The sequence below is a fragment of the Anticarsia gemmatalis genome, chromosome 19, assembly GCF_050436995.1.
Source record: "Anticarsia gemmatalis isolate Benzon Research Colony breed Stoneville strain chromosome 19, ilAntGemm2 primary, whole genome shotgun sequence".
Taxonomy (NCBI): Eukaryota; Metazoa; Arthropoda; class Insecta; order Lepidoptera; family Erebidae; genus Anticarsia; species Anticarsia gemmatalis.
The window spans coordinates 1658090-1682167 of record NC_134763.1 but is presented as its reverse complement, the minus strand read 5'-3'; the positions used below and the strand labels follow the sequence as shown (position 1 = coordinate 1682167).

The 24078-nt window shown below is 41.5% G+C and overlaps 1 protein-coding gene across 5 annotated transcripts in view; it reads right to left on the bottom strand.

Moving 5' to 3' along the window:
- Positions 1 to 15545: 15545 nt before the first annotated feature.
- Positions 15546 to 24078, bottom strand: part of TTLL5 (Tubulin tyrosine ligase-like 5) — a 41470-nt gene continuing 32937 nt past the window's right edge. For all 5 annotated transcript variants that reach the window (XM_076126369.1, XM_076126371.1, XM_076126370.1 and 2 more), the window contains one exon: positions 15546 to 22152. In XM_076126369.1, coding sequence (XP_075982484.1) covers positions 22014 to 22152 — 139 coding nt within the window. In that variant the 3' untranslated portion in view covers positions 15546 to 22013. The remainder of the gene's footprint in view (positions 22153 to 24078) is intronic.

Here is a 24078-nt window from a genome sequence, read left to right as displayed (position 1 = left end):
GATGATGATAATGTTTTAATCAAAGTCTTGCACTGTTGACTGGGTTCAATGAAACTAGCCGCTTTACTATCGGTCAGTATCAGTAGGACATTATGTTAGTTGTCGTACCTGCGTCGGAGAGATGTTCTGTGTCAGCATTGCGAGTAACTTGTGCCGAGTGTTGTTGATGAGGCTGCAGTGACAACACACTTGACGTAAGCACATCGACACCACCATATCACTAACACATTCTGCACCACCTTCTGTAAAATCAAAATTTCATCATTCCGCCGATGCACTTTCATTGCTTATAAATATTTATGTTCGGTTTTTTTTCAAACTGTAAATTGTGGTGTAATTGGCTATTTTTAAACACCAAAAACCTTGTAGGACTAGATAGCTAATACTGGTCAGACTATGACAGAAAAATTATAGTTTAGTAAATAATATAAAAATATTGTACCCACCTTGCATTCGATTTATGTTGTCTTTAATTGTCCGAACCTGTCAAACGAATGGAAGAAATAATTAATTATTTTACTTTTGACAAATACGATACAATTTGATCAACTGCACGTTAGGCGTAAAACGTGGTCCCCTTCATCTAATAATCGTAGCGCACCTCGCGACTGGTTCCGTATCACACCCGGGACTAATATTTTGATGAGCATGATTATATTTTGTTCTAAGTTTTGATGCATAATAATCTATAATTTCTACGTATGTAAGTTTTGTATCGAGAAGTGATGGCCGAGTATTATAAGTTGGTATCTCCTACGCAAGTGGTCGATGGTTCGAACCCGAGGCAGCACATCAATGATTTTGCCAAGTTATATGCATATTCGATATATTATAATATTATGATTATCACTTGTTCCAACGGTGAAGTAAAATATTGTACCTGAAAGATTTTGAAGGTATGCAAAGTCCCCAATTAGCACTCTTGTCTACGGCTCAAGGCATGACCCCTCCTTCATTACGGGAGGAGAACCTTGCCCAGCAGTAGGACATTCACGGGTTACATTTATTTATTACTAGCTGACCCGCGCAACTTCGCTTGCGTCACATAAGAGAGAATGGGTCATAATTTTCCCCGTTTTTGTAACATTTTTTACTGGTACTCTGCCCCTATTGGTTGTAGGGTGATGATATATAGCCTATAGCCTTCCCCAATAAATGGGCTATCTAACACTGAAAGAATTTTTCAAATCAGACCAGTAGTTTCTGAGATTAGCACGTTCAAACAAACAAACAAACTCTTCAGCTTTATAATATTATTATACTGTTATAAATAAATAAATAAATTAAAACTTACTGCGTTATACACTTTCCTCTCTTCATCAGACAGAGGCACTTCTATAATATAACGAAAACTCTCGGTTTCTTCTCCTGGCTTTTGTTGTAACTCCCCTAGATCGCGCAACTCCTTTTGCGTACGTCTCAATAATAAGCATTGAAATATGACATCTCGTACGGTTGTCGTCTTGGCTTGTTTACTACAATATTTATTCCATACCTACAAAAAAGCATGGTTAAGTTGTTTTTTTTATTTGATCGGGTTTTCATGGTTAGTAGTCAACCTAGTGTCAAAGTTGTTAAAACCACCCGAAAGGCCTTTTACATGGCTTAACCATTGTTATCTACCGACTTTTTAAGAGCCCTCCGAAGCACGGAGATGCTCGGTTCAAAAACCAATACATATATGGTCACCCATCTATAGAATTTGTATTTATATTTTAGATCGCTGATGTTTCACACTACAGCTCATTGTTAAACCACCATCGGACGCCATGAGCATTTAGTCTTATATGGTGTTGTATGTGATACATGTGACTATTTAGATTCATTCGTAGGCCAATCAAAGATAAAATAATAGATAAACAATAGTGACGATAATAGATAAACAATACTGACGGTGAGATCGTCGAAGGGCGAGCACTTGAGGAACTTGACGAGCGCGAACAGGTCGAGGTCCTTGTTCTGCACGGGCGTGCCCGTCAGGCACCAGCGCCGCGACGCCCGCAGCCCGCAGCCCGCACACTTGCTTAGACTGAGTAGTGATGATACATAAATATATACTGACGGTGAGATCGTCGAAGGGCGAGCACTTGAGGAACTTGACGAGCGCGAACAGGTCGAGGTCCTTGTTCTGCACGGGCGTGCCCGTCAGGCACCAGCGCCGCGACGCCCGCAGCCCGCAGCCCGCAGCCCGCACACTTGCTTAGACTGAGTAGTGATGATACATAAATATATACTGACGGTGAGATCGTCGAAGGGCGAGCACTTGAGGAACTTGACGAGCGCGAACAGGTCGAGGTCCTTGTTCTGCACGGGCGTGCCCGTCAGGCACCAGCGCCGCGACGCCCGCAGCCCGCAGCCCGCAGCCCGCACACTTGCTTAGACTGAGTAGTGATGATACATAAATATATACTGACGGTGAGATCGTCGAAGGGCGAGCACTTGAGGAACTTGACGAGCGCGAACAGGTCGAGGTCCTTGTTCTGCACGGGCGTGCCCGTCAGGCACCAGCGCCGCGACGCCCGCAGCCCGCAGCCCGCAGCCCGCACACTTGCTTAGACTGAGTAGTGATGATACATAAATATATACTGACGGTGAGATCGTCGAAGGGCGAGCACTTGAGGAACTTGACGAGCGCGAACAGGTCGAGGTCCTTGTTCTGCACGGGCGTGCCCGTCAGGCACCAGCGCCGCGACGCCCGCAGCCCGCAGCCCGCAGCCCGCACACTTGCTTAGACTGAGTAGTGATGATACATAAATATATACTGACGGTGAGATCGTCGAAGGGCGAGCACTTGAGGAACTTGACGAGCGCGAACAGGTCGAGGTCCTTGTTCTGCACGGGCGTGCCCGTCAGGCACCAGCGCCGCGACGCCCGCAGCCCGCAGCCCGCAGCCCGCACACTTGCTTAGACTGAGTAGTGATGATACATAAATATATACTGACGGTGAGATCGTCGAAGGGCGAGCACTTGAGGAACTTGACGAGCGCGAACAGGTCGAGGTCCTTGTTCTGCACGGGCGTGCCCGTCAGGCACCAGCGCCGCGACGCCCGCAGCCCGCAGCCCGCAGCCCGCACACTTGCTTAGACTGAGTAGTGATGATACATAAATATATACTGACGGTGAGATCGTCGAAGGGCGAGCACTTGAGGAACTTGACGAGCGCGAACAGGTCGAGGTCCTTGTTCTGCACGGGCGTGCCCGTCAGGCACCAGCGCCGCGACGCCCGCAGCCCGCAGCCCGCAGCCCGCACACTTGCTTAGACTGAGTAGTGATGATACATAAATATATACTGACGGTGAGATCGTCGAAGGGCGAGCACTTGAGGAACTTGACGAGCGCGAACAGGTCGAGGTCCTTGTTCTGCACGGGCGTGCCCGTCAGGCACCAGCGCCGCGACGCCCGCAGCCCGCAGCCCGCAGCCCGCACACTTGCTTAGACTGAGTAGTGATGATACATAAATATATACTGACGGTGAGATCGTCGAAGGGCGAGCACTTGAGGAACTTGACGAGCGCGAACAGGTCGAGGTCCTTGTTCTGCACGGGCGTGCCCGTCAGGCACCAGCGCCGCGACGCCCGCAGCCCGCACACTTGCTTAGACTGAGTAGTGATGATACATAAATATATACTGACGGTGAGATCGTCGAAGGGCGAGCACTTGAGGAACTTGACGAGCGCGAACAGGTCGAGGTCCTTGTTCTGCACGGGCGTGCCCGTCAGGCACCAGCGCCGCGACGCCCGCAGCCCGCAGCCCGCAGCCCGCACACTTGCTTAGACTGAGTAGTGATGATACATAAATATATACTGACGGTGAGATCGTCGAAGGGCGAGCACTTGAGGAACTTGACGAGCGCGAACAGGTCGAGGTCCTTGTTCTGCACGGGCGTGCCCGTCAGGCACCAGCGCCGCGACGCCCGCAGCCCGCAGCCCGCAGCCCGCACACTTGCTTAGACTGAGTAGTGATGATACATAAATATATACTGACGGTGAGATCGTCGAAGGGCGAGCACTTGAGGAACTTGACGAGCGCGAACAGGTCGAGGTCCTTGTTCTGCACGGGCGTGCCCGTCAGGCACCAGCGCCGCGACGCCCGCAGCCCGCAGCCCGCAGCCCGCACACTTGCTTAGACTGAGTAGTGATGATACATAAATATATACTGACGGTGAGATCGTCGAAGGGCGAGCACTTGAGGAACTTGACGAGCGCGAACAGGTCGAGGTCCTTGTTCTGCACGGGCGTGCCCGTCAGGCACCAGCGCCGCGACGCCCGCAGCCCGCAGCCCGCAGCCCGCACACTTGCTTAGACTGAGTAGTGATGATACATAAATATATACTGACGGTGAGATCGTCGAAGGGCGAGCACTTGAGGAACTTGACGAGCGCGAACAGGTCGAGGTCCTTGTTCTGCACGGGCGTGCCCGTCAGGCACCAGCGCCGCGACGCCCGCAGCCCGCAGCCCGCACACTTGCTTAGACTGAGTAGTGATGATACATAAATATATACTGACGGTGAGATCGTCGAAGGGCGAGCACTTGAGGAACTTGACGAGCGCGAACAGGTCGAGGTCCTTGTTCTGCACGGGCGTGCCCGTCAGGCACCAGCGCCGCGACGCCCGCAGCCCGCAGCCCGCACACTTGCTTAGACTGAGTAGTGATGATACATAAATATATACTGACGGTGAGATCGTCGAAGGGCGAGCACTTGAGGAACTTGACGAGCGCGAACAGGTCGAGGTCCTTGTTCTGCACGGGCGTGCCCGTCAGGCACCAGCGCCGCGACGCCCGCAGCCCGCAGCCCGCAGCCCGCACACTTGCTTAGACTGAGTAGTGATGATACATAAATATATACTGACGGTGAGATCGTCGAAGGGCGAGCACTTGAGGAACTTGACGAGCGCGAACAGGTCGAGGTCCTTGTTCTGCACGGGCGTGCCCGTCAGGCACCAGCGCCGCGACGCCCGCAGCCCGCAGCCCGCAGCCCGCACACTTGCTTAGACTGAGTAGTGATGATACATAAATATATACTGACGGTGAGATCGTCGAAGGGCGAGCACTTGAGGAACTTGACGAGCGCGAACAGGTCGAGGTCCTTGTTCTGCACGGGCGTGCCCGTCAGGCACCAGCGCCGCGACGCCCGCAGCCCGCAGCCCGCAGCCCGCACACTTGCTTAGACTGAGTAGTGATGATACATAAATATATACTGACGGTGAGATCGTCGAAGGGCGAGCACTTGAGGAACTTGACGAGCGCGAACAGGTCGAGGTCCTTGTTCTGCACGGGCGTGCCCGTCAGGCACCAGCGCCGCGACGCCCGCAGCCCGCACACTTGCTTAGACTGAGTAGTGATGATACATAAATATATACTGACGGTGAGATCGTCGAAGGGCGAGCACTTGAGGAACTTGACGAGCGCGAACAGGTCGAGGTCCTTGTTCTGCACGGGCGTGCCCGTCAGGCACCAGCGCCGCGACGCCCGCAGCCCGCAGCCCGCAGCCCGCAGCCCGCACACTTGCTTAGACTGAGTAGTGATGATACATAAATATATACTGACGGTGAGATCGTCGAAGGGCGAGCACTTGAGGAACTTGACGAGCGCGAACAGGTCGAGGTCCTTGTTCTGCACGGGCGTGCCCGTCAGGCACCAGCGCCGCGACGCCCGCAGCCCGCAGCCCGCAGCCCGCAGCCCGCACACTTGCTTAGACTGAGTAGTGATGATACATAAATATATACTGACGGTGAGATCGTCGAAGGGCGAGCACTTGAGGAACTTGACGAGCGCGAACAGGTCGAGGTCCTTGTTCTGCACGGGCGTGCCCGTCAGGCACCAGCGCCGCGACGCCCGCAGCCCGCAGCCCGCACACTTGCTTAGACTGAGTAGTGATGATACATAAATATATACTGACGGTGAGATCGTCGAAGGGCGAGCACTTGAGGAACTTGACGAGCGCGAACAGGTCGAGGTCCTTGTTCTGCACGGGCGTGCCCGTCAGGCACCAGCGCCGCGACGCCCGCAGCCCGCACACTCGCTTGGACTGAGTAGACTCGGGGTTACATATTTCATGTGCTTCGTCCAGTACCACACGCCTCCACGGCACATCCATTAAAACCTCAAAAAAAAAACATAATGGTTTGGTACTTTTGTAGAGTCTTTCATACCTCTATTTCGATAGTATCAAGTAACACACCTGGTCGCTCAGCAAGCCGTAAGTGGTGATGACGACGCGGTAGGTGGCGAGGAGCGCGGCGTCCGCGGCCCGCGGCGGCGCGTGGTGCAGCAGGAGGCGCAGCGCGGGCGCGTGGCGGCGCAGCTCGTCCCGCCACTGCGCCGCGAGCTGCGCCGGCACCACCACCAGCGTGCCGCCCTCCCCTGCCTCACCTTAGGAACGACAGCCGGCCCGCGGACCCGACGCGGATTATATTATTTTGCGGTCTTTTTTTATTATAATGAACCGACCGGTTGTGATAAAATTTTGCATGAAATGTCAAAAGCTAATATCATAATCGATGGGCGAAGAGCAGGTCGACGTGGATGCCTACGTTCGAGAATATTTTAAAGAACTTTAAGGCGAGATTATATCTCTGAATGTTTTCTTTCACCTTTAGAACGAGTGATAGATGTGATTACTTTTAATTATGCTCACCGTTGGCTTTCATATTTTCGTCGTCGTTCTCGATGTCGCTGAGAATGAGCCCCAGCACGGAGATAGTCTTACCGAGACCCATACCGTCCGCTATGTACAGATAAATACATGATAAATAATGAAGCGATCATAGCCAGTTGCGCTAACCAGTCGGTAAACGATCTGTGGGTCAAGCAAACCGTCATTCCATAGATAGGTTGCCGCATAGTGGTATTTGAACTGGGGGTCTCCATGCTTAGCACGTGCACGTAAAATGTCAGTCCCGGCTGTTGTCTATAAAGATAGCAGTTGTTAAGCCACGTCAAAGGCCGTCAGGCGGCTTGAACAACTTTGGCACTAGGTTGACTACTAACCATACGATAAAGAAAAAAAGAAGAAAAGTATATACATCCAGTAGCGATAGCATAACCCAATCGCCTTTTAATGTATGTTACTAATATGGTATCCGAAATAGTAATGTGTCCGAACACAACTAAAGACAGATAAGCAAATCTATTCATGACTAGCATATTAATATCGGCTATAGAAATACTCTCAAACTCAACTAAATAACAAGATTATGAATTTCTAAACGGACTCTACTTTACGACAAGAGGCAAGTGGACTTTTTTTTTAATTGTCGGTCTGGTAGGTTGAAAAAAAATATGGTAAGTACCTACACCTACAGAAAAATGTATGATACGTATTTTACCGAGTATTCCGGCTGGGGGTTCTTGTGTTTCGCGCCACTTCATCCAGGATAAGGCGCGGCGCTGGTGCGGGAACAACTGCACGCCCTCCCTCAGGCCGCCAGGAGTTTCCGCCTCCTCACTGGCGCCGGGACGCGATGTTAGACTGTCTTTCAACTCCCGCAAACGATTCGTCACGTCCTCTGCTTACACAATTATTTTACTTATTTTTTTCTCGATCACGTTTGGTTAAAGTCACCTCGCCGCAATAACCATAGCGCCGCGTGTGGCAATTTCGAATCCCACCCGAAACAAATATTTGTGTGATGAGCACGAGTAAGTATTTATTTTGAGCCTGGTTATTAATTATATTATCTATAGAAGTATGTATTTGGAAGCATATAGGTTGTTTTTCAGTTACTTGGTTACGCTGCTATCCACCAGGCAAAACTCACCTCAGATGAACATTAATAATCTAGACTAATATTATAAAGCTGAAGAGTTTGTTTGTTTGTTTGAACGCGCTAATTTCAGGAACTACTGGTGCGAATTGAAAAATGAATAATATTTTACTGTTGGATAGACTATTTATCGAGGAAGGCCATAGGCTATTATATCATCACGCTACGACCAATAGGAGAAGTGTACTAGTAAAAAAATTACAAAAACGGGGAAAATGTTGACCTATTCTCTCTTACGCGACGCAAGCGAAGTTGCACGAGTCAGCTAGTAACTGATGAACATACTTATATAGATGAAGTTACAAACAGGCTCAGAATAGATACTCGTGCTCGTCACATTTGTCCCGGGTGAGATTCGAACCCACCACACTGTCGTTTTGGTTATCGCGGCAGGCTGAGCACGTTATCCAGTGCAAACGAGAGATGAATGCTTACCTTTAGTAACTGTAGACCTCGGTCGAGGAGTCCGGGGCGTATTCGGAGTTTTCTTCTGTACAGGGGTGGCTAGTAACAAAAATAATGTTAAAAATGGTTAATAAAGACTCCCGCACTAATTATTTGCTCTTGTGTTGCGGGGACTTTAAAAAACATACAAACAACGGACACAAAGTACAACTAGATCTGAAACAACTTTTTGTGGATCGCACATATAATTGTTCCGTGTGGGAATCGTATACACGACCTCCCTACGCAATAGTAGCCGCGTGGCTACTTGAACAGTCAGTATAACTGAGAAGTGTTCACAATGGGGAAACAACCATGGCAAGAGTTCATGTTATTTACCTGTATTAGTGTTGCTATTCCGCCTGGGTGACATTTGGGGACTTGAAAAACCAACAACTGCACCTACAAAAATAAAAAAAAGTATAATATTAGGTCGGGAAAGTCTTTTCGCATTATAGTATGTATGAACTTGTAATAAAATCTCTTTAGCTTCAAGAATCACAAATGAGTGCACGGTTCATTAGGTTTCTTTCAGTGAGCTCGTGAGGTACCCAAATATCGAGCTTTTATGTGTAGAGAAAAGATTTTATTACAAGTTCATACATACTATAATGCGTAAAGACTTTTTCCCCGACCTAATATTATAGCAAAATCGATGAAGTTTTTAAATTAAATCTTGTGGTGAAAGATATCCGCTTACGAAGCAGAATAGAAGAAGCTGCCTCATAATTTATTTACCTGTGTCAAACATTGATGAATCAACCACTGATGATGTAGGAGTCTGGGCCACCTGACCTGACCGTTGAAGCATATAGACGTGCTCTTATGCATTATTTAATATAGTTTATAATATATTGACCTCCTTTAGAATTTAATTGTGTAGTGCGTTGACAATGCAAGCTTGCAAATTCCATCGTTAGTAATGAGTTTATAAGTTACGGGTACGTGTATAATAGATAGAAATTCTAAAATGGAGAACAGCCACTGCACCCCGAGTAGGTCGCCTCAACACTCCACTGCCGTGTCTCTTGAAGTGGTGTCTACAGCAGAGTTGCAGAGATGGATGACGACCATTGAGACATATTTGAATGAAGTGTGCTCCATATCCACCGAGGGTAAACTAAACTCGGATCAAAAGCTAAAAATCTCAAACTTATGTCGCAAAGTTGGGAAAGGAACGTCTGAAATGGCGGTTCTGTATCAGTCGCTGAAGCAGCAAGCCCTGGACTTATCAAGTAAGAATGAAGCTCTGAAAGAAAAGTGCGACCTGACAGAACATATTATTGCACTCAAGCAGACAGTCCAGGAGTCATCGACCGTTGGAAATGTTTCGTTTGCCGATATGGTCAAAAAGGGAGCTAATAGTTTTGTTCGACCCGCTAACCTCAGCTCTGTCGCCGTATACCCGAAGGATAAACAGAAATCTAGCGACGAGACGAAAAACCTTGTACAAAAAATAATTTGTCCGGAACAAATGAAGTTGAAGGTGCGCGGACTGCAGAAAACGAAAAACGGAGGCGTTATAATTAGCACGGAGACAAAAAATGATGCCGAAAAGTTGAAACAAGCCGTGCAACAATCTTCGTTTGGACTCACAGCCGATGAACCCCAAAAGCGCAAACCTCGGATTGTGATCGTTGGGGTTCCCTCCGCAATGCCCGAAAAAGAGGTTTTTGCCTGCATATTCGAACAAAACATAGCCGAGAAAATTCCATCTTTGACACTAGAAACCTTTTTGACCACATGCAAGTTAAGCCACAAATCCGGCAGGAAAGATGCCCCGAACTGTAATTATATAATTGAAGTCCCTGCTAATATTCGCAAGGCTCTCATCACTCAGACTCGTATATTCATAAACTGGACCTCTTGTCCTGTTAGGGACTTCACACTTGTAACTAGATGCTACAAGTGCCAGCAGTACGGGCATGCGGCAAAATCTTGCCGTGAAAGTCACACCATTTGTGGACACTGTGCGGCTACGGGACATAAAATAGACGCTTGTATATTGAAGCATACCATGGAGCCTAAATGCGCTACTTGCACACGTTACAATAAGCCCAATAAACACCAAACAGGAATAGCAGAGTGTCCCGCTAGAAAAGCTGCTGAACAGAGATACATCAACTCTGTTGATTATGAGGGTGCATAGGCGTTTAATTAAGTTATTTTTCGTAATAATTATGTGTGTGAACTTTGTACTTCATTATTATATTACTTCATTTTTCACCAATGTAAACATTCCATCAAACACTACTGACCCACTTACACTCGATTCCTTAGTTAGCAAATTTCTGAACTGCGTCATTAAATGCTTGACCTAGATTTTTATTTTTGTTTCAATATACATGTTTCGTTAGTTAAGTTACATATTAGCATATTTTGTCATTTTTATATAATGATAGTGTATAGGTCCATTATAATCTTTATATTAACATAGTACTGCAATAATTGTGTTATCAAAGACTCTGACGGCCTTGTTCTCTGTCTCACCGTAACACAGGTACAAACCTAGCACGGGAGCTGGGGAATAATGTCTTGTTGGTCTGGAGTATGATACAGTTTTGTAGTGCTATCTAAACTTTACTTTGCCAGAAATTTTAACTATTATTATTTAATATCTAAATATTGTATAAGTAAATTTTTGTTTTTTATCAATATCGCTCGCCGTATCTAAGAGCCTGTGATACAGGATTTATTTATCCTAATACAGGTTCCCTATGTTTTTATTATGTACCTACCTAATATTCTAACTATAAGACTTATATTAAACTTTATGTATTAATTTATTTGAATAAATTGAAATTGAAAATTGAAAAAATTATTGGGGCTTGAACAACCAGCAACTATGCAACATGTTAATATATACGTATATACAACGTGCCGCTGCTATGGCTTATTTCCTTCAACATATGGGTAGGGTTAGGGGTTAATAATAATGTAACATACAAAAAAATAACATTGTTGGCTAATTGAAAAAAAAATAATCTCACACATACTTAATAATAAAATAATGTGATCAAAACTGTATCACTCCGTATAAACGATGAAAGTACATCAAACGGTGCGGCTACGTCGCGTGCGCCGCCCGGCCAATAGCAGTGTCGAAAGGAAAGAGAGCCTTTATTGTAGAAGCATTCTTTCTCATTTTAGTTTAATTGATACGAATATCATATGACTCGTGAGCCCGGTGAACGAACTTTACTCGAGTGATTATGTACAGGCTGTGAAAATTTGTTAATCAAATTAATTGTTAATAATTCGGTAATGATAATAATAATACAAATTGTTGTATATTACATGACTATGGTACCCCTAACCTACCCATACGTTGAAGGAAATAAGCCATTGGAGCGGCACGTTGTATAATAATACTAGCTGACCCGTGCGGCTCCGCTCCGCTCGCGTGAATGATTTTTTTTACTAATATAAAGCTTAATTATTCCTTAACAACAAAATATGCTTTTTTTCACGAAAAATATTCTCAAAATTATTTATATCTCATATAACTCGCGCTAAAACATATCCGCCATTAAAACTGTTGCCATGACAACGGAATTTTGTTAATTCAATGTCATTATAATATTGATTATTCGCGACTTCGGTGGCGAAACCTGAATTTTCCCGGGAAATACGTCATTTTCCCGGGGTAAAAAGTAGCCTATGTCCTTTCTCGGGTATCAAACTATCTCCATACCAAATTTCATGCAAATTGGTTCGGTAGTTTGGGCGTGATTGAGTAGCAGACAGACAGACAGACAGACAGACAGACAGACAGACAGAGTTACTTTCGCATTTATAATATTATAAGTATAATAAGTATGGAAGTATGGATAGTATGGATTGTATTTTTAACTCATTATTGTCTCACTGCAGGGCAAGGGTGCAGAATATCGACCTATGAGTTATAGTGGACCCGCGCGGCTTTGCACGCGTAATAGTTACAAATTTTACTTGCATCCTCTATTATAACCCGTTAGGGGATTATCTTCTAAAAATACATATTATACTTGTTTCTATTTATTTGAAGACCCACACACAGTTAAACATTTCTAACATTGAAAATGAACAAAATATTATTCTGACATTCATCCCCTATTTTAACCCCCTGAGGGGGTGATTTTATAAAACACTGTAACATGAGTTTATTTAGTTGAAACAAATATGAAGTGTTAAGTAATTTCATGTGTACATATTTACCTGCTTCAAACATTGATGATTCAACCAATGATGATGAAGGAGTCTGGGCCACTTTCCCCGCATTATTGGGGCTTGAACAACCAGCAACTATGTATACAAACACATATTAACATTGTTGTCAAATAAGTATGTACCAACATAATATTGGAAAAAGTATTATGTTGAGATAATCTATACTAATATTATAGAGCTGAAGAGTTTGTTTGTTTGAATGCGCCAATCTCAGGAACTACGGGTTCGATTTGAAAAATTTCTATCTGTTAGATAGGATTTTTCAGATTAGATATAATAGGAGCAGAGTACCAGTAAAAAATGTTACAAAAACGGGGAAAATTTTGATTGCATCCAATTCCATTTCATTTTCCCAACTTCGCTTGCGTCACATACGATAGAATGGGTCATATTTTTCCCCGTTTTTGTAACATTTTTTACTGGTACTCTGCTCCTATTGATCATAGCGTGATGATTATAGCCTATAGTCTTCCTTGATAAATGGGCTATCTAACAGTGAAAGACTAACACTTCAAATCAGACCAGTAGTTTCTGAGATTAGCGCGTTCAAACAAACAAACTCTTTAGGTTTATAATATTAGTACAGATGTAGTTTGAAGAATTACAAAGACCACAAGGTTTTCACCTGATTGGCTTGAAGTAGAAGGTTCTGAATGTGGTTCGGTCATGGGTTTGATATCCTGCCAAGGCATCTTTTTTGGGCTATTTTGAGTATTAGTCACAGTTGGCTCATCTGCAAACATTTCAACAGTTCATACCGCATCCCCGGTGCAATACTGTCACTTATGCAAAAATGTAGTTTTTCAGGAGAAGCATTTAAAACGTTGACACTTCACACAACAATAACTTTGTAAGATATCTATAGATTTGTTTTTTTTTACAAAAGTGACAGTGTTGCACCGGGAGTGCGATACTATGTTATAATTAAATATTATTTATTTATTAAAATATTACTTGTACCTACAATGTAATGTAAAATCCTGTAAACAACAATCAATTATTAGAAGGAAGGAAATATGTTATTTTTGAGAGGAAGGAGACACAATTTCAAACAGAACAGAAATCTAGAAATAAACACAAAAGCAATAAAGAATAAAATAAATCTTTTAAGCATAAGAAATGCCTCTGTTGCCAAAATAAAAATATATATCAATTCTTATCAGTATGAGGTGGTAGTTATTTAAGACCAAACTGTGATTATTATCTAATCACACAATAATTTATTTAAAAATTTGGCAATGTGGATTTAAAATATATAAAACAAAAGAACACACTAGTAATGTTGCTATGCAACTGGACTCTGTCAAGTGTTAGCAATTTATTATATCGGTGCAAGCCACCTAACTACATTGATATGTGATATCAGAAGAATATAAATAACTTTGTACAAGATTAAGTAATAAACATAAACTTTGCTTGCGAAGCAGTTAATTTGATTGTTTCGAGTATTCTTTCAAATCTATACATGGGGCAATGAAATAGAGAGCATATTATATGATCTGTTTAGACACCGCAATCACAAAGTGGAAACCATGAATCACCTACCAAATGGAGCATAGCAAAACTGAAACCTTTTAAACAACCCATTCCCAATATATTTATAGACATAATTTATTTTATAAAAAATATCTTTCATCCATTAACCAGCTCGGTAAAGATTCTATAATAATAGATATGATAGATACAAAACATAATGTCAAGTGCCCGGGGGCTTGACTATCACCAAACCATATTGATATCAATTGATAAAATGGTTAAAACCTAGGCACTTACAAAACTACCTTGAGTGTATGATGACTTTGAAGTTCTGTGTATTAGAATTGGCCATCTATTAAACTGCGGGTCAATTTTGACAATTAAAAATACTCAACAATACTCAACATGCACTTGGTGTCCACGTTGGACTCAGATCACACAATGTCTAAGCTTTCGACCCTAGTACAGTGTCAGCAGTAGTTCTTAAAACTACATTAGTTTCTAACTTACAATAACTATATACAATTGTTGCATCATTACCTATCTTGGTGTTCTCGCAGTGACAAACTGCTTTTTTTGTGACATTTATTTTGACGCCATTGCAAATCTTGCCATCCAATAACTTAACTGCAATACATAGTTCGTGAGCCGTCTGCATGCTCACGACCCAAGGTCGAGAGCCTTTGCTTGAAATACTGTAATTGCTAAAGTTAGCTTTATTCAATAATTCCTCTAGATCCTTCTTTGGGGTAGACTTTGGTAAATTGCTCACATGCAATGTAAATTTCTAAAACCAAAGGACAATAATTAAAGTATTTTTAAAACTTTTGTTAGATATCAAAGTTCGCAAAAGTGCATAAAAATTATTACGTACCGATTTCATTGTGATTCTTTTATGTTCGTTCACTATTTTTATATTAGTATTGGGAAACGCACTTAAATAAAAACACTATTTAAGTTAAATATTATCCAAAAATTTAAAACTTTAAGAATGTTTAAACTTTTTTGGTTGTTAAATTAGTGGCGGGAGAGATGAGTCATAAGTGTTGCCATAATATTTACTAAGAAATTAACTTAGTTTTATGAAAAAATATCTAGAATATAGTAGAAGTAATTTTGATCTTAGGAATAAAGTAGTTTTTTTATAAGCCATTATCGTCCCACTGTTGGGTAAAGGTCTCTGCATTTATTTTTCAGTTGTCCAGATGTTTTGCAAACATTAATGAAGGCACCTAGGTGAGCGTTTCTCGGACCTGCCCCGACGACGGCGACGCGACGGGGATAGGACTGACGTGATCTACCGGGAATAGCAGGCATGATATTATGTATGTATGTATCTATGTGTACAATAATATGGTGTACCTATCATGCATTACATGTATGTAATAAATGATTACCTACACCATTTGTTTGTGAATCTTTGTCTGCATCATTAAATTATAGTAGGTATCATATCTGAAGATATTATGTTCGATATTCATAGTTTTTCTCCTTGACTCATTTTCCCACTACACTACACGAAGTTGCGTTCGACCCTCGCACCCGCCATATGACTAAACCTAAAAATGGGACATAAAAGCACCGTTCTATACAAGTACAAACCACAAAACCAGGATAGTTATCAAAAAGTAATGTAATAAAATACCACAATATTTTTGAACTTTTATTTAGCATATTCAAAATATATTTTCACATTATGAGATTAAAACTTTGTTGATGTATCTTACTGTTCACACTTTGTACTCAAAAGCTAAGCTTCGACTAGTTTCAGTGAAGCTAATATAAGAATATAAGATACACTAATTACATAGTGGGCTATGGCACTAGTATAACATACAGGCATTTCAAAAGCATACATAGGTTTTTACATTTTCAATTGCTAACTAAAAGTTATCTGAATAGTTTGAACACTGATATGAAATGGTCGTTTCGTTTGCAAATATTCTAAAACACTGGGAAATGGCATTACTTGTTCATGGTCACTATTAAACTATATTATTTATTTTTAGAGAAGGTATTGTTCTAACTACCCGCCTCGGCAACACCTGTCTGCGGAATTTGCGGACAATTTCGTTAGACGTATTTTACGTTAGAATACCTGACGTTTCGGCACAGACTGCTGTGGTTGCGGGCTGATTAAAGTAAAATGCGAGTTCGCGTTAATTCCTATAAACAAACATTGTAAACTTTTACAAGTTACAGTTGCTAACATTTTCACGATTGCACATAGATATTTTTTTTGTTAATGATGCATGCAAATATGCACCATTTTGTATGGTTGTTATTTCGCGGGAGTTCTAGTCGTCAGTGTTCAAACATTTGAATATGAAATGATATTAACCAGCTGAGCTGCCAATAAATTCGAATATATTAATATTAAAATAAAATATAGAGATCGTTACAGTTTAAATGCCATGTTAGCGAGTCTCCACATGTACCAGACACATTGTTTGTGCTCACTCGATCATTATTTACGAAATAATATTATGATGCAACGGGTCTTAAATGCGATTGAAAATTAAATAAAGGTTAGAATACCTTATTTGTTTACCCGACGTTTCGATCGATTTGCATCGACCGTGGTCACGGATCGATGCAAATCGATTGAAAATACTAATTTTAATTAAAGACTCGTTGCATTATAATGTTACATGTAAAAACCGCGAGAGATTAAAATCCTTTACAAAATGTCATTGTGCATTTAAAAACAAAGAAGAACACACAACATTGCTCGCTTAAAACTAGTAATACTTTTACAAAATATCAATGGAAATTATTTAATGAGATTCTTTAATAAAACGATATTACGCAATGGACGGTAACACGTTAATGTAATGCTGCAACTATTTCATCAATTAAATATCATAATGCAATAATGTAAGTAGACGAGGAATAAAATTGCATTTATAATAATAGGTATGTTATACACTCAATAGCAGTATTTTAACAATACAATGAAGTAAGTAGGCAGAATGCGGTATAGGATTTCTACACACATATTCGGTTCAGCATTATGTCTCAAACAACTTTATTCAACTTGTTCGGTTTGTTCCGATCGAGTAGTTCCTTCGGGTCCGATTTTCACAATTTCGAAAACGAATACCCGTTGGCAACATGTTATAATATTGCTATTTATAGTCTAACTTAGAAGAGAGCCTTGTATGAACGTGAATGAAGCAAAGGAAGTCTGGTCTCTGCCTACCTCTATTTTTGTATTTTAGAAAATACACCAACCGCACGATGAATTTTTCTAGTGTAGTGTTTTACAAACATACAAACAACGGACACAAAGTACAACCAGACCCAAAACAATTATGTGTGGATCGCACAAATAATTGTTCCGTGTGGGAATTGAACCCACGAACTCCCGACGCAATGGTAGCGGCGTGGCGACCTAAACCACTGCAGTCATAAGTGTATGGGAAGAAGGCGTAATTGTATGTATGTATGTATAAATGGTGCATGGCCAAGGCTCCCTGCTAAGTCGTTTGTTTGTGGTAAATATAAAAGGCGCTAAACATTTGCGGGTAGTCCGCAGTAATGGTACCGACTAGCATGGGTTGCGATCACATCTACATACTAATATAATCTACACACATAAGATAAGGCGCGGCTTCACATATATGCATTTCGCTGAATCATAAGAATATATTAAAATTATTATATTATATACTAATCCTTCCATACATTTTCGTTTGATTAGTGTCATTGCCAAATAAATACCTGTTATTATTACGTTTCAAAATTTCTAGTCTCACGTTTACAAATTTGAATGTTACAGTAATTTGGACTGAATAAATAAATAAGTAACTTAAATACAAAATCATCATATAACGCACGTATTGTTTCTAAATTGTTTAATACTATTTGTTTGGATTGCATCTGAATCACATTGATTTATCCTTAGGTATAGTTACTATCGAGGTTGAATACATAGGGCAGGGTAGCCAGGCTTCCAGTAGTCCCTCGGCTAGAGAGAGAGGGAAGATCGCGGTATCAAATTCGTCTCACTCGGTACTAGGTGAGAATGAACAACGATTTGACGGAGACTGGTAATTTAAAATCGGCGGTTGGCCAAAGGTCAAGTCACGTTTTCCTTTGCCGAGGCGCCCATTGCCAGTGGCGCTCACGGTAAACCACGGTAATCTGTAGGTTAAGCGGTCCTTGGTCCTCGTGGAATTTAAACTGAGCTTCGCCGTGCTTCGAAGGGCACGTAAAAGGTCGGTCCCGGTTGTTTTCTATTAAGGTAACATTCGATAAGCCACGCAAAAGGCCTTCGGGCGGCTTGAACAACTTTGGCAGTAGGTTGACCACTAACCGTATGATAAAAAAGAAACTATCCTTTGCTGTGCATGCGTCAACAGAAAGGGACAGAAAGAGTACCGCGATCTTCTCTCTCTTTCTAAACGTACGGCGTTTTCGTTTACAGGCAGCTGTATGTGTTTCCTACACTAACGATCTCACAAAACAATTAGAAATAACTAACTTTTAGATTACATTGAATAAAATCCATTCAAATCACGATGAGACAGCGGCGGCCGGCGTCAGTACGTTAACGCAATCGATACGTTTTGCCGCAAATCTTAACTAATCAGAGAGTCAAACTTGGTTCTTTTCAATTGCGTTAACGTTACAACTAGAATCTGGTCATACTAGGGAGCTATCACGTATCTCAGTTGACAACTATTTGAAAGCAACTACGCTGTATTGCTTTTTCCTTAAGATTATAGATTAAGACGTTACGTTTAAGCAGCAATGTACTGAATAGTGACCATCAATTTGACGTACACTAGTTGTCAACTGAGATACGTGATATGCATGCAGGACATAGTCTGGGGAGAAGTCTTGGTTCATCCGTCCACCGCTGATTAGGGATACAACATTTATCAGTCTATATTATGAAACACTATGAGATACAACTAACGAATTGTATAAACCACATTTAATATTTATAATTTATTTATTTAGGGAAAACAAACAGGCACTTTTCTTAGTTATCGTCGTATAAGTAACAACAGCCGCGCGGAAATATCTCTCAGGTTAAGCTACGCTTATTGAGGTTGGTATGTGCTTGGTAGTCCATATTATACTTATTTACTCCGTGTTTCGGAAGTCACGTTAAATTGTGAGATATTTTCATATGTCTTTGCCAGACCTTAACGTTAGAAAGAAGCTTGAAAGCCTGACAACCAGTCTTACCGAGGGGTATCGTGTTATAACCTAAGTTAATGGGTTGTGGACGGCCGATAGACAGTCGCTTCATGTAAAATACTGGTATTAAGCTGCATCCGGTGAGACTGGAAGCCGACTCCAACTGTTGGAGTGGGCCTTTCTTCCAATTATGTTGGAGTCCAACATAATTGGAAGAAAGGCTAGGCTAATATTGTACAGTTGGTTGGTTTCAATGAAACTGGCCGAAGAAACCGCATTGTAAATACTCGATACAATGATAGAATGAGAGTTAGTTGTATCTCTTAGCGTTCGGTCACATTGTTCAATATCATAGCACCGTTCGTTCGATGGATACTAACTATATAACTCGTCAAACACTTACTGACTTACTAATAAACGCGTCGTAAGCTCTGGCCACACACTGTATAACTAGTGTGTTGTCTTTCTCACTCATATACAGTTTCAGAATTGACTGAAAGAGACACTGTATAACTAGTAGTATAATCAGAGCTCACACCACGTTTATAAGTAAAACAAATAATTCTGAATACGGAACTATTTTCACGCAACAATAAATTATGAAAATGTTATGAGTGTTAAAATAGATCATAAGCTCAAACACTTAATTGTAATTCAAATGTGATAATGATTAAGTAAGATTTCATATCATTTTGAAAACGCAAAATTTTTCAGCGTGTGTAGGTGTTATTACAATTTTGGTAGGGACCTTACGTCTATAGCTAGAACTAGAAGGCAAATGTGCGGTGACACTGTGATTGTACTATCGAGAAGGGGGAGAGGGGAGGGGCTAGTGAGATACGACAGTAAGTAGTGGGACTATTAAAAAGTGGTTCGCTTAAAAACGACAGACAATATATCCTTCTTGCGACAAACATAGCGAAGAATACGTTTAACAAAGATTTACTTGTAATTTCAATTAACTAGAATATTTAATACTCAGGCAACTAATCCGCAGTAAGTCTACACCTTACTGAAGATTGGATATTGAAATCGGAGGTTGGATAAACTTTGCGACCACTTTAGCCATTGCGTTTTGTACTGTCAGATTTCTTTAGGCTTTTATCAGCTTCTAAACTCGGCTAAAGAAAGCAGTAATATTTTATAAACTGATTTCGACTTGTGGTGCATTTTTAAAGAGAGAGAAAGATACTCCGTGCCCGTTAGGCTTCCTACACACATATTTGGTTCGGCAACATTTATTGAACAACAAAACCGACTCGACTCACGCACATACACAATCGGTGTTTTTGTTTTAATTATCATTGTTCAATTATTAATTATTATTAATATTAAGTAAGACCTAATACTTGCTGTAGTAACCAGATAAGTAACAGTATCGCTCAAAATGAGGCTCTCATTGAAAACCAGCGCTGCAATATCTTCGTGGTATTGCAGCATATAGCTGAATGAGGGCCTCATTGTTGGCAATACGTGCACATATTGTTCTCTTTTTTTTTTTTTATTGTATGTATTTGTTTATTGCCAACAATAAAATTATTTTCATTTCATTCATTCATTTCACTCACTTATTCGACTTGTGTCGATCGGGTTCATTTACACATATTCGGTTTTCGCGCCTCGGCCGATTAACGCCGAACCGAATGTGTGTTGCAGGCCTTTTACGTCATCAGCCGAATAGTGTTCGGCTACCATCGGTGTACGTTCGGGACGCCGGAGTAAATGCAAAGAAGAATAGACTGTATCTAGCAATATATAAGTAGCTATTACAATAAATTGTTATCTTTGAGACGTACAAGAATTACCATTAGTGACTAACTCGGATTAAATCATATTGATATACTAGCGGACTCACGCAACTTTGTCAGGCTATAGTACAATCCCATTGATGGCATTCTTTAACTTCAGTCCGTACACTCCAATACCGACGAAGTGAGTCACGCTGCTCAAGTTTACAGGAGTATCTAAGGATCATCAATCAATAAAAAACTCATACGTTACTGACTGATGGACAACGCGCTGCCGAAACTACTGAGCATAGAAACTTGAAATTTGATATGAAAATTCCTTAGGAAGTGTAGAGATACACTACACGCTACTATCACAAGCAATAATCGCCATAACACAATCGTATCAATCAATGTTTACATACAGGCAAGAATTAAAATCTCGCCTACGATTATACGGACATAACAATATTCCATTGCAAGGCAATTGTCGCCCAAAGCAACGAGCGAGGAGAGCGAATGTTTAGACGAAAAAAATGTTTTATATTCCTTCGATAATCGTATCTTCGGGACGAGAAACTCTCTTCGTCTAAATAGGCCTTAAGAGAGAATTATCGGAAATTCCACCCCGAAGAGGGAAAAGAAGGGGGGGAAGACTTTTGTATGACAGATCAGCAACAAAAATGTCTTGGGAAAACTAATTTTATATATTAGCCGTTAGATTAGCGACGCAGAGAGCAACGCAGCACACGTGGCAGGCGCACTTGAGCGCTTTGTACCGCAACATGTACAGTTCGCGCGCCATACACCGAGCGAGCATCGTGCTCACTTTGAACAACCTCGCCAACTTACGTGCTATATCCGCGAACACGCATGCGCCCATATTTATAATAACATTTATATTATTCTCGATTACTTTATATTATGTTCTTTAAGAGTATAATTGATTCAAAATTAATTTGAACTAGCCTGAAAGGAAGTTTGTATGACAATAATAAAAAGTGAAAGTTTTGGAAATGAATCTCTTGCCATACATCAACTGTTGTTTAAGAAGACAAAACTACTAAACATATTTTTATTTGATATAACTCACAACTGGGGTAGGGTAACGTAAATTGTGTAAGAAACGTAATTTATGTTAATGAGAAAAGAGTTTTGAGATCTGTGAAGAGTAATTTCAATGTAAACGGTATTTCTTGTACGTATCTAAAGTTGGTTATTTAGTGGTCTAGTGTGTATGCTATGACCTGGCGTATTTGAGTGCTTGCGTGAGGGGCTTCTCCTCCTTCAAGGATTCTTTGAGGACTACCTCGGAGCTGTCGAAGGTGGTCCGCTCTGAAGACTCGTCGGTCTCGCGACTCTGTGAGTCGGTCGATGGCCTGCAATTAAAACATTTTATCAGATTATTAAATAAGTATCTATCTATTATAAATTGAGCTTACTTTTTTATAGTAGAGATTGAAAAACAGCGAAAAGTGGAGGTTAAGAGCCCTGCCTCACTAGGACGCCATGGCGGCGTCGGAATCCTAACATAACTCACGTGGTGACGGTGTGACAAGGTGACATTTCAATATAAACTGCATGGATACGTAATCAGCGACGCCGCCATGGCGTCCTAGTGAGACAGGGCTCTTAACCCCCGGTTTCTGGGACACATTTAGCGGTAGTTTATCTATTCAATAGCGTTTAAACTAATATAATAAAGCGATATTGAATAGATAAACTGCCGCTAAATGTACCTAGAAACCGGGCATAAATTATGTATAATTAGCTTTACATGCAGTAGGTAAATTATTTGTAAGTTAACACGACTGTGTAGTAATCACGGCAACAAACTTGTTTGGTAGTGGCTCACCTTTATTGGCTTACGTTCACGAATTGACATGCAATGGTATATACAATAATACAATAAATGTGGTATATCTATACTAATATTATGAAGCTGAAGAGTTTGTTTGTTTGGTTGCTTGTTTGAACGCGCTAATCTCAGGAACAACTGGTCCGATTTGAAAAATTATTTCAGTGTTAGATAGCCCATTTATCGAGGAAGGCTATAGGCTATATATCATCCCGTTACGACCAATAGGAGCAGAGTGCCAGTAAAAAATGTTACAAAAACGGGGAAAATTTTGACCCATTCTCTCTTATGTGGCGCAAGCGAAGTTGCGCGGGTCAGCTAGTGTTCGGATATAAGCGTTATCTGTTGCCGAGTCTCGCATGTTTACCGTTCCTGGTGTTCACACTATCGCAGAATCCGCTGTACCATAGGATCTCCACGGCAGTTATATCGCTCTCTAGTGGGCGTTGAAGCTATCCTCTATAAATTAGCGTGTTTGAATGCTGGCTTAAAATGAAAATTATCTAAATCAAACAATTAGTTGCAATATTTTATTTTTTAATATACAACTCCCACACTAAAAATTGCTATTGTGTCGCGGGGACTTATTCAAACATACAAACAACGGACACAAAGTACAGCCAAACCCGAAACAACTATTTATTGATCGCACAACGACACGGAACGGCCACCACCTTCCTTAACTAATGCGCCACGGAGGCCGTCAGATACATGCATAGCTTGACAGAATCGAACACTTTTTTTTGACATCTCCCGCACTAAGAATTGCCCTTGTGTCGCAGGGACTTTTACAAACATACAAACAACGGACACAAAGTACAACCAGACCCGAAACAATCATTCGTGGATCGCACAAATGATTGTTCCGTGTGGTAATCGAACCCACGACTTCCCGACGCAGTGGTATCGGCGTGGCGACCTAAACCACTGCGCCACGGAAGCAGTCAAAATTCGATTTTGATTCTGTAAAGAATAAGCCAGCTAGTTTGAACAGATAATAAGCAGTGTCGCATGACAAGCGCAGGTAAAGGGGCTTATATACTACGCGAATCATTTACACATTATGCGTATATTATTATATACATATATTAGTAATAAGTATCGGAATTATCATATTAAGAAAGAAAGAAAGAAAAATATTGTTATTTTTGCACACCATGCTTATGCAACATTTCTGCATTATTTTACTGATAGTTTTATGAAGATAAAGATTTCGTCGTTTAATATGTTCTATGTCTCTCACGTAAGTCATTTTTGGCAGTTTTGAGATTTTGATGTTATAGCTAGAGAATCGAAAGACGAAATTGAAATTTGTCTCACCTGAAAAGTTGCTAAAAATGACTTACGTTGTGAAAGAACTTAAACGACGATATGCCTTTACTACACAATTGTCAAATAAAGGCAATGGCTTTGTTATATTACTTTAGGTATGTATGAAGAAACCGTT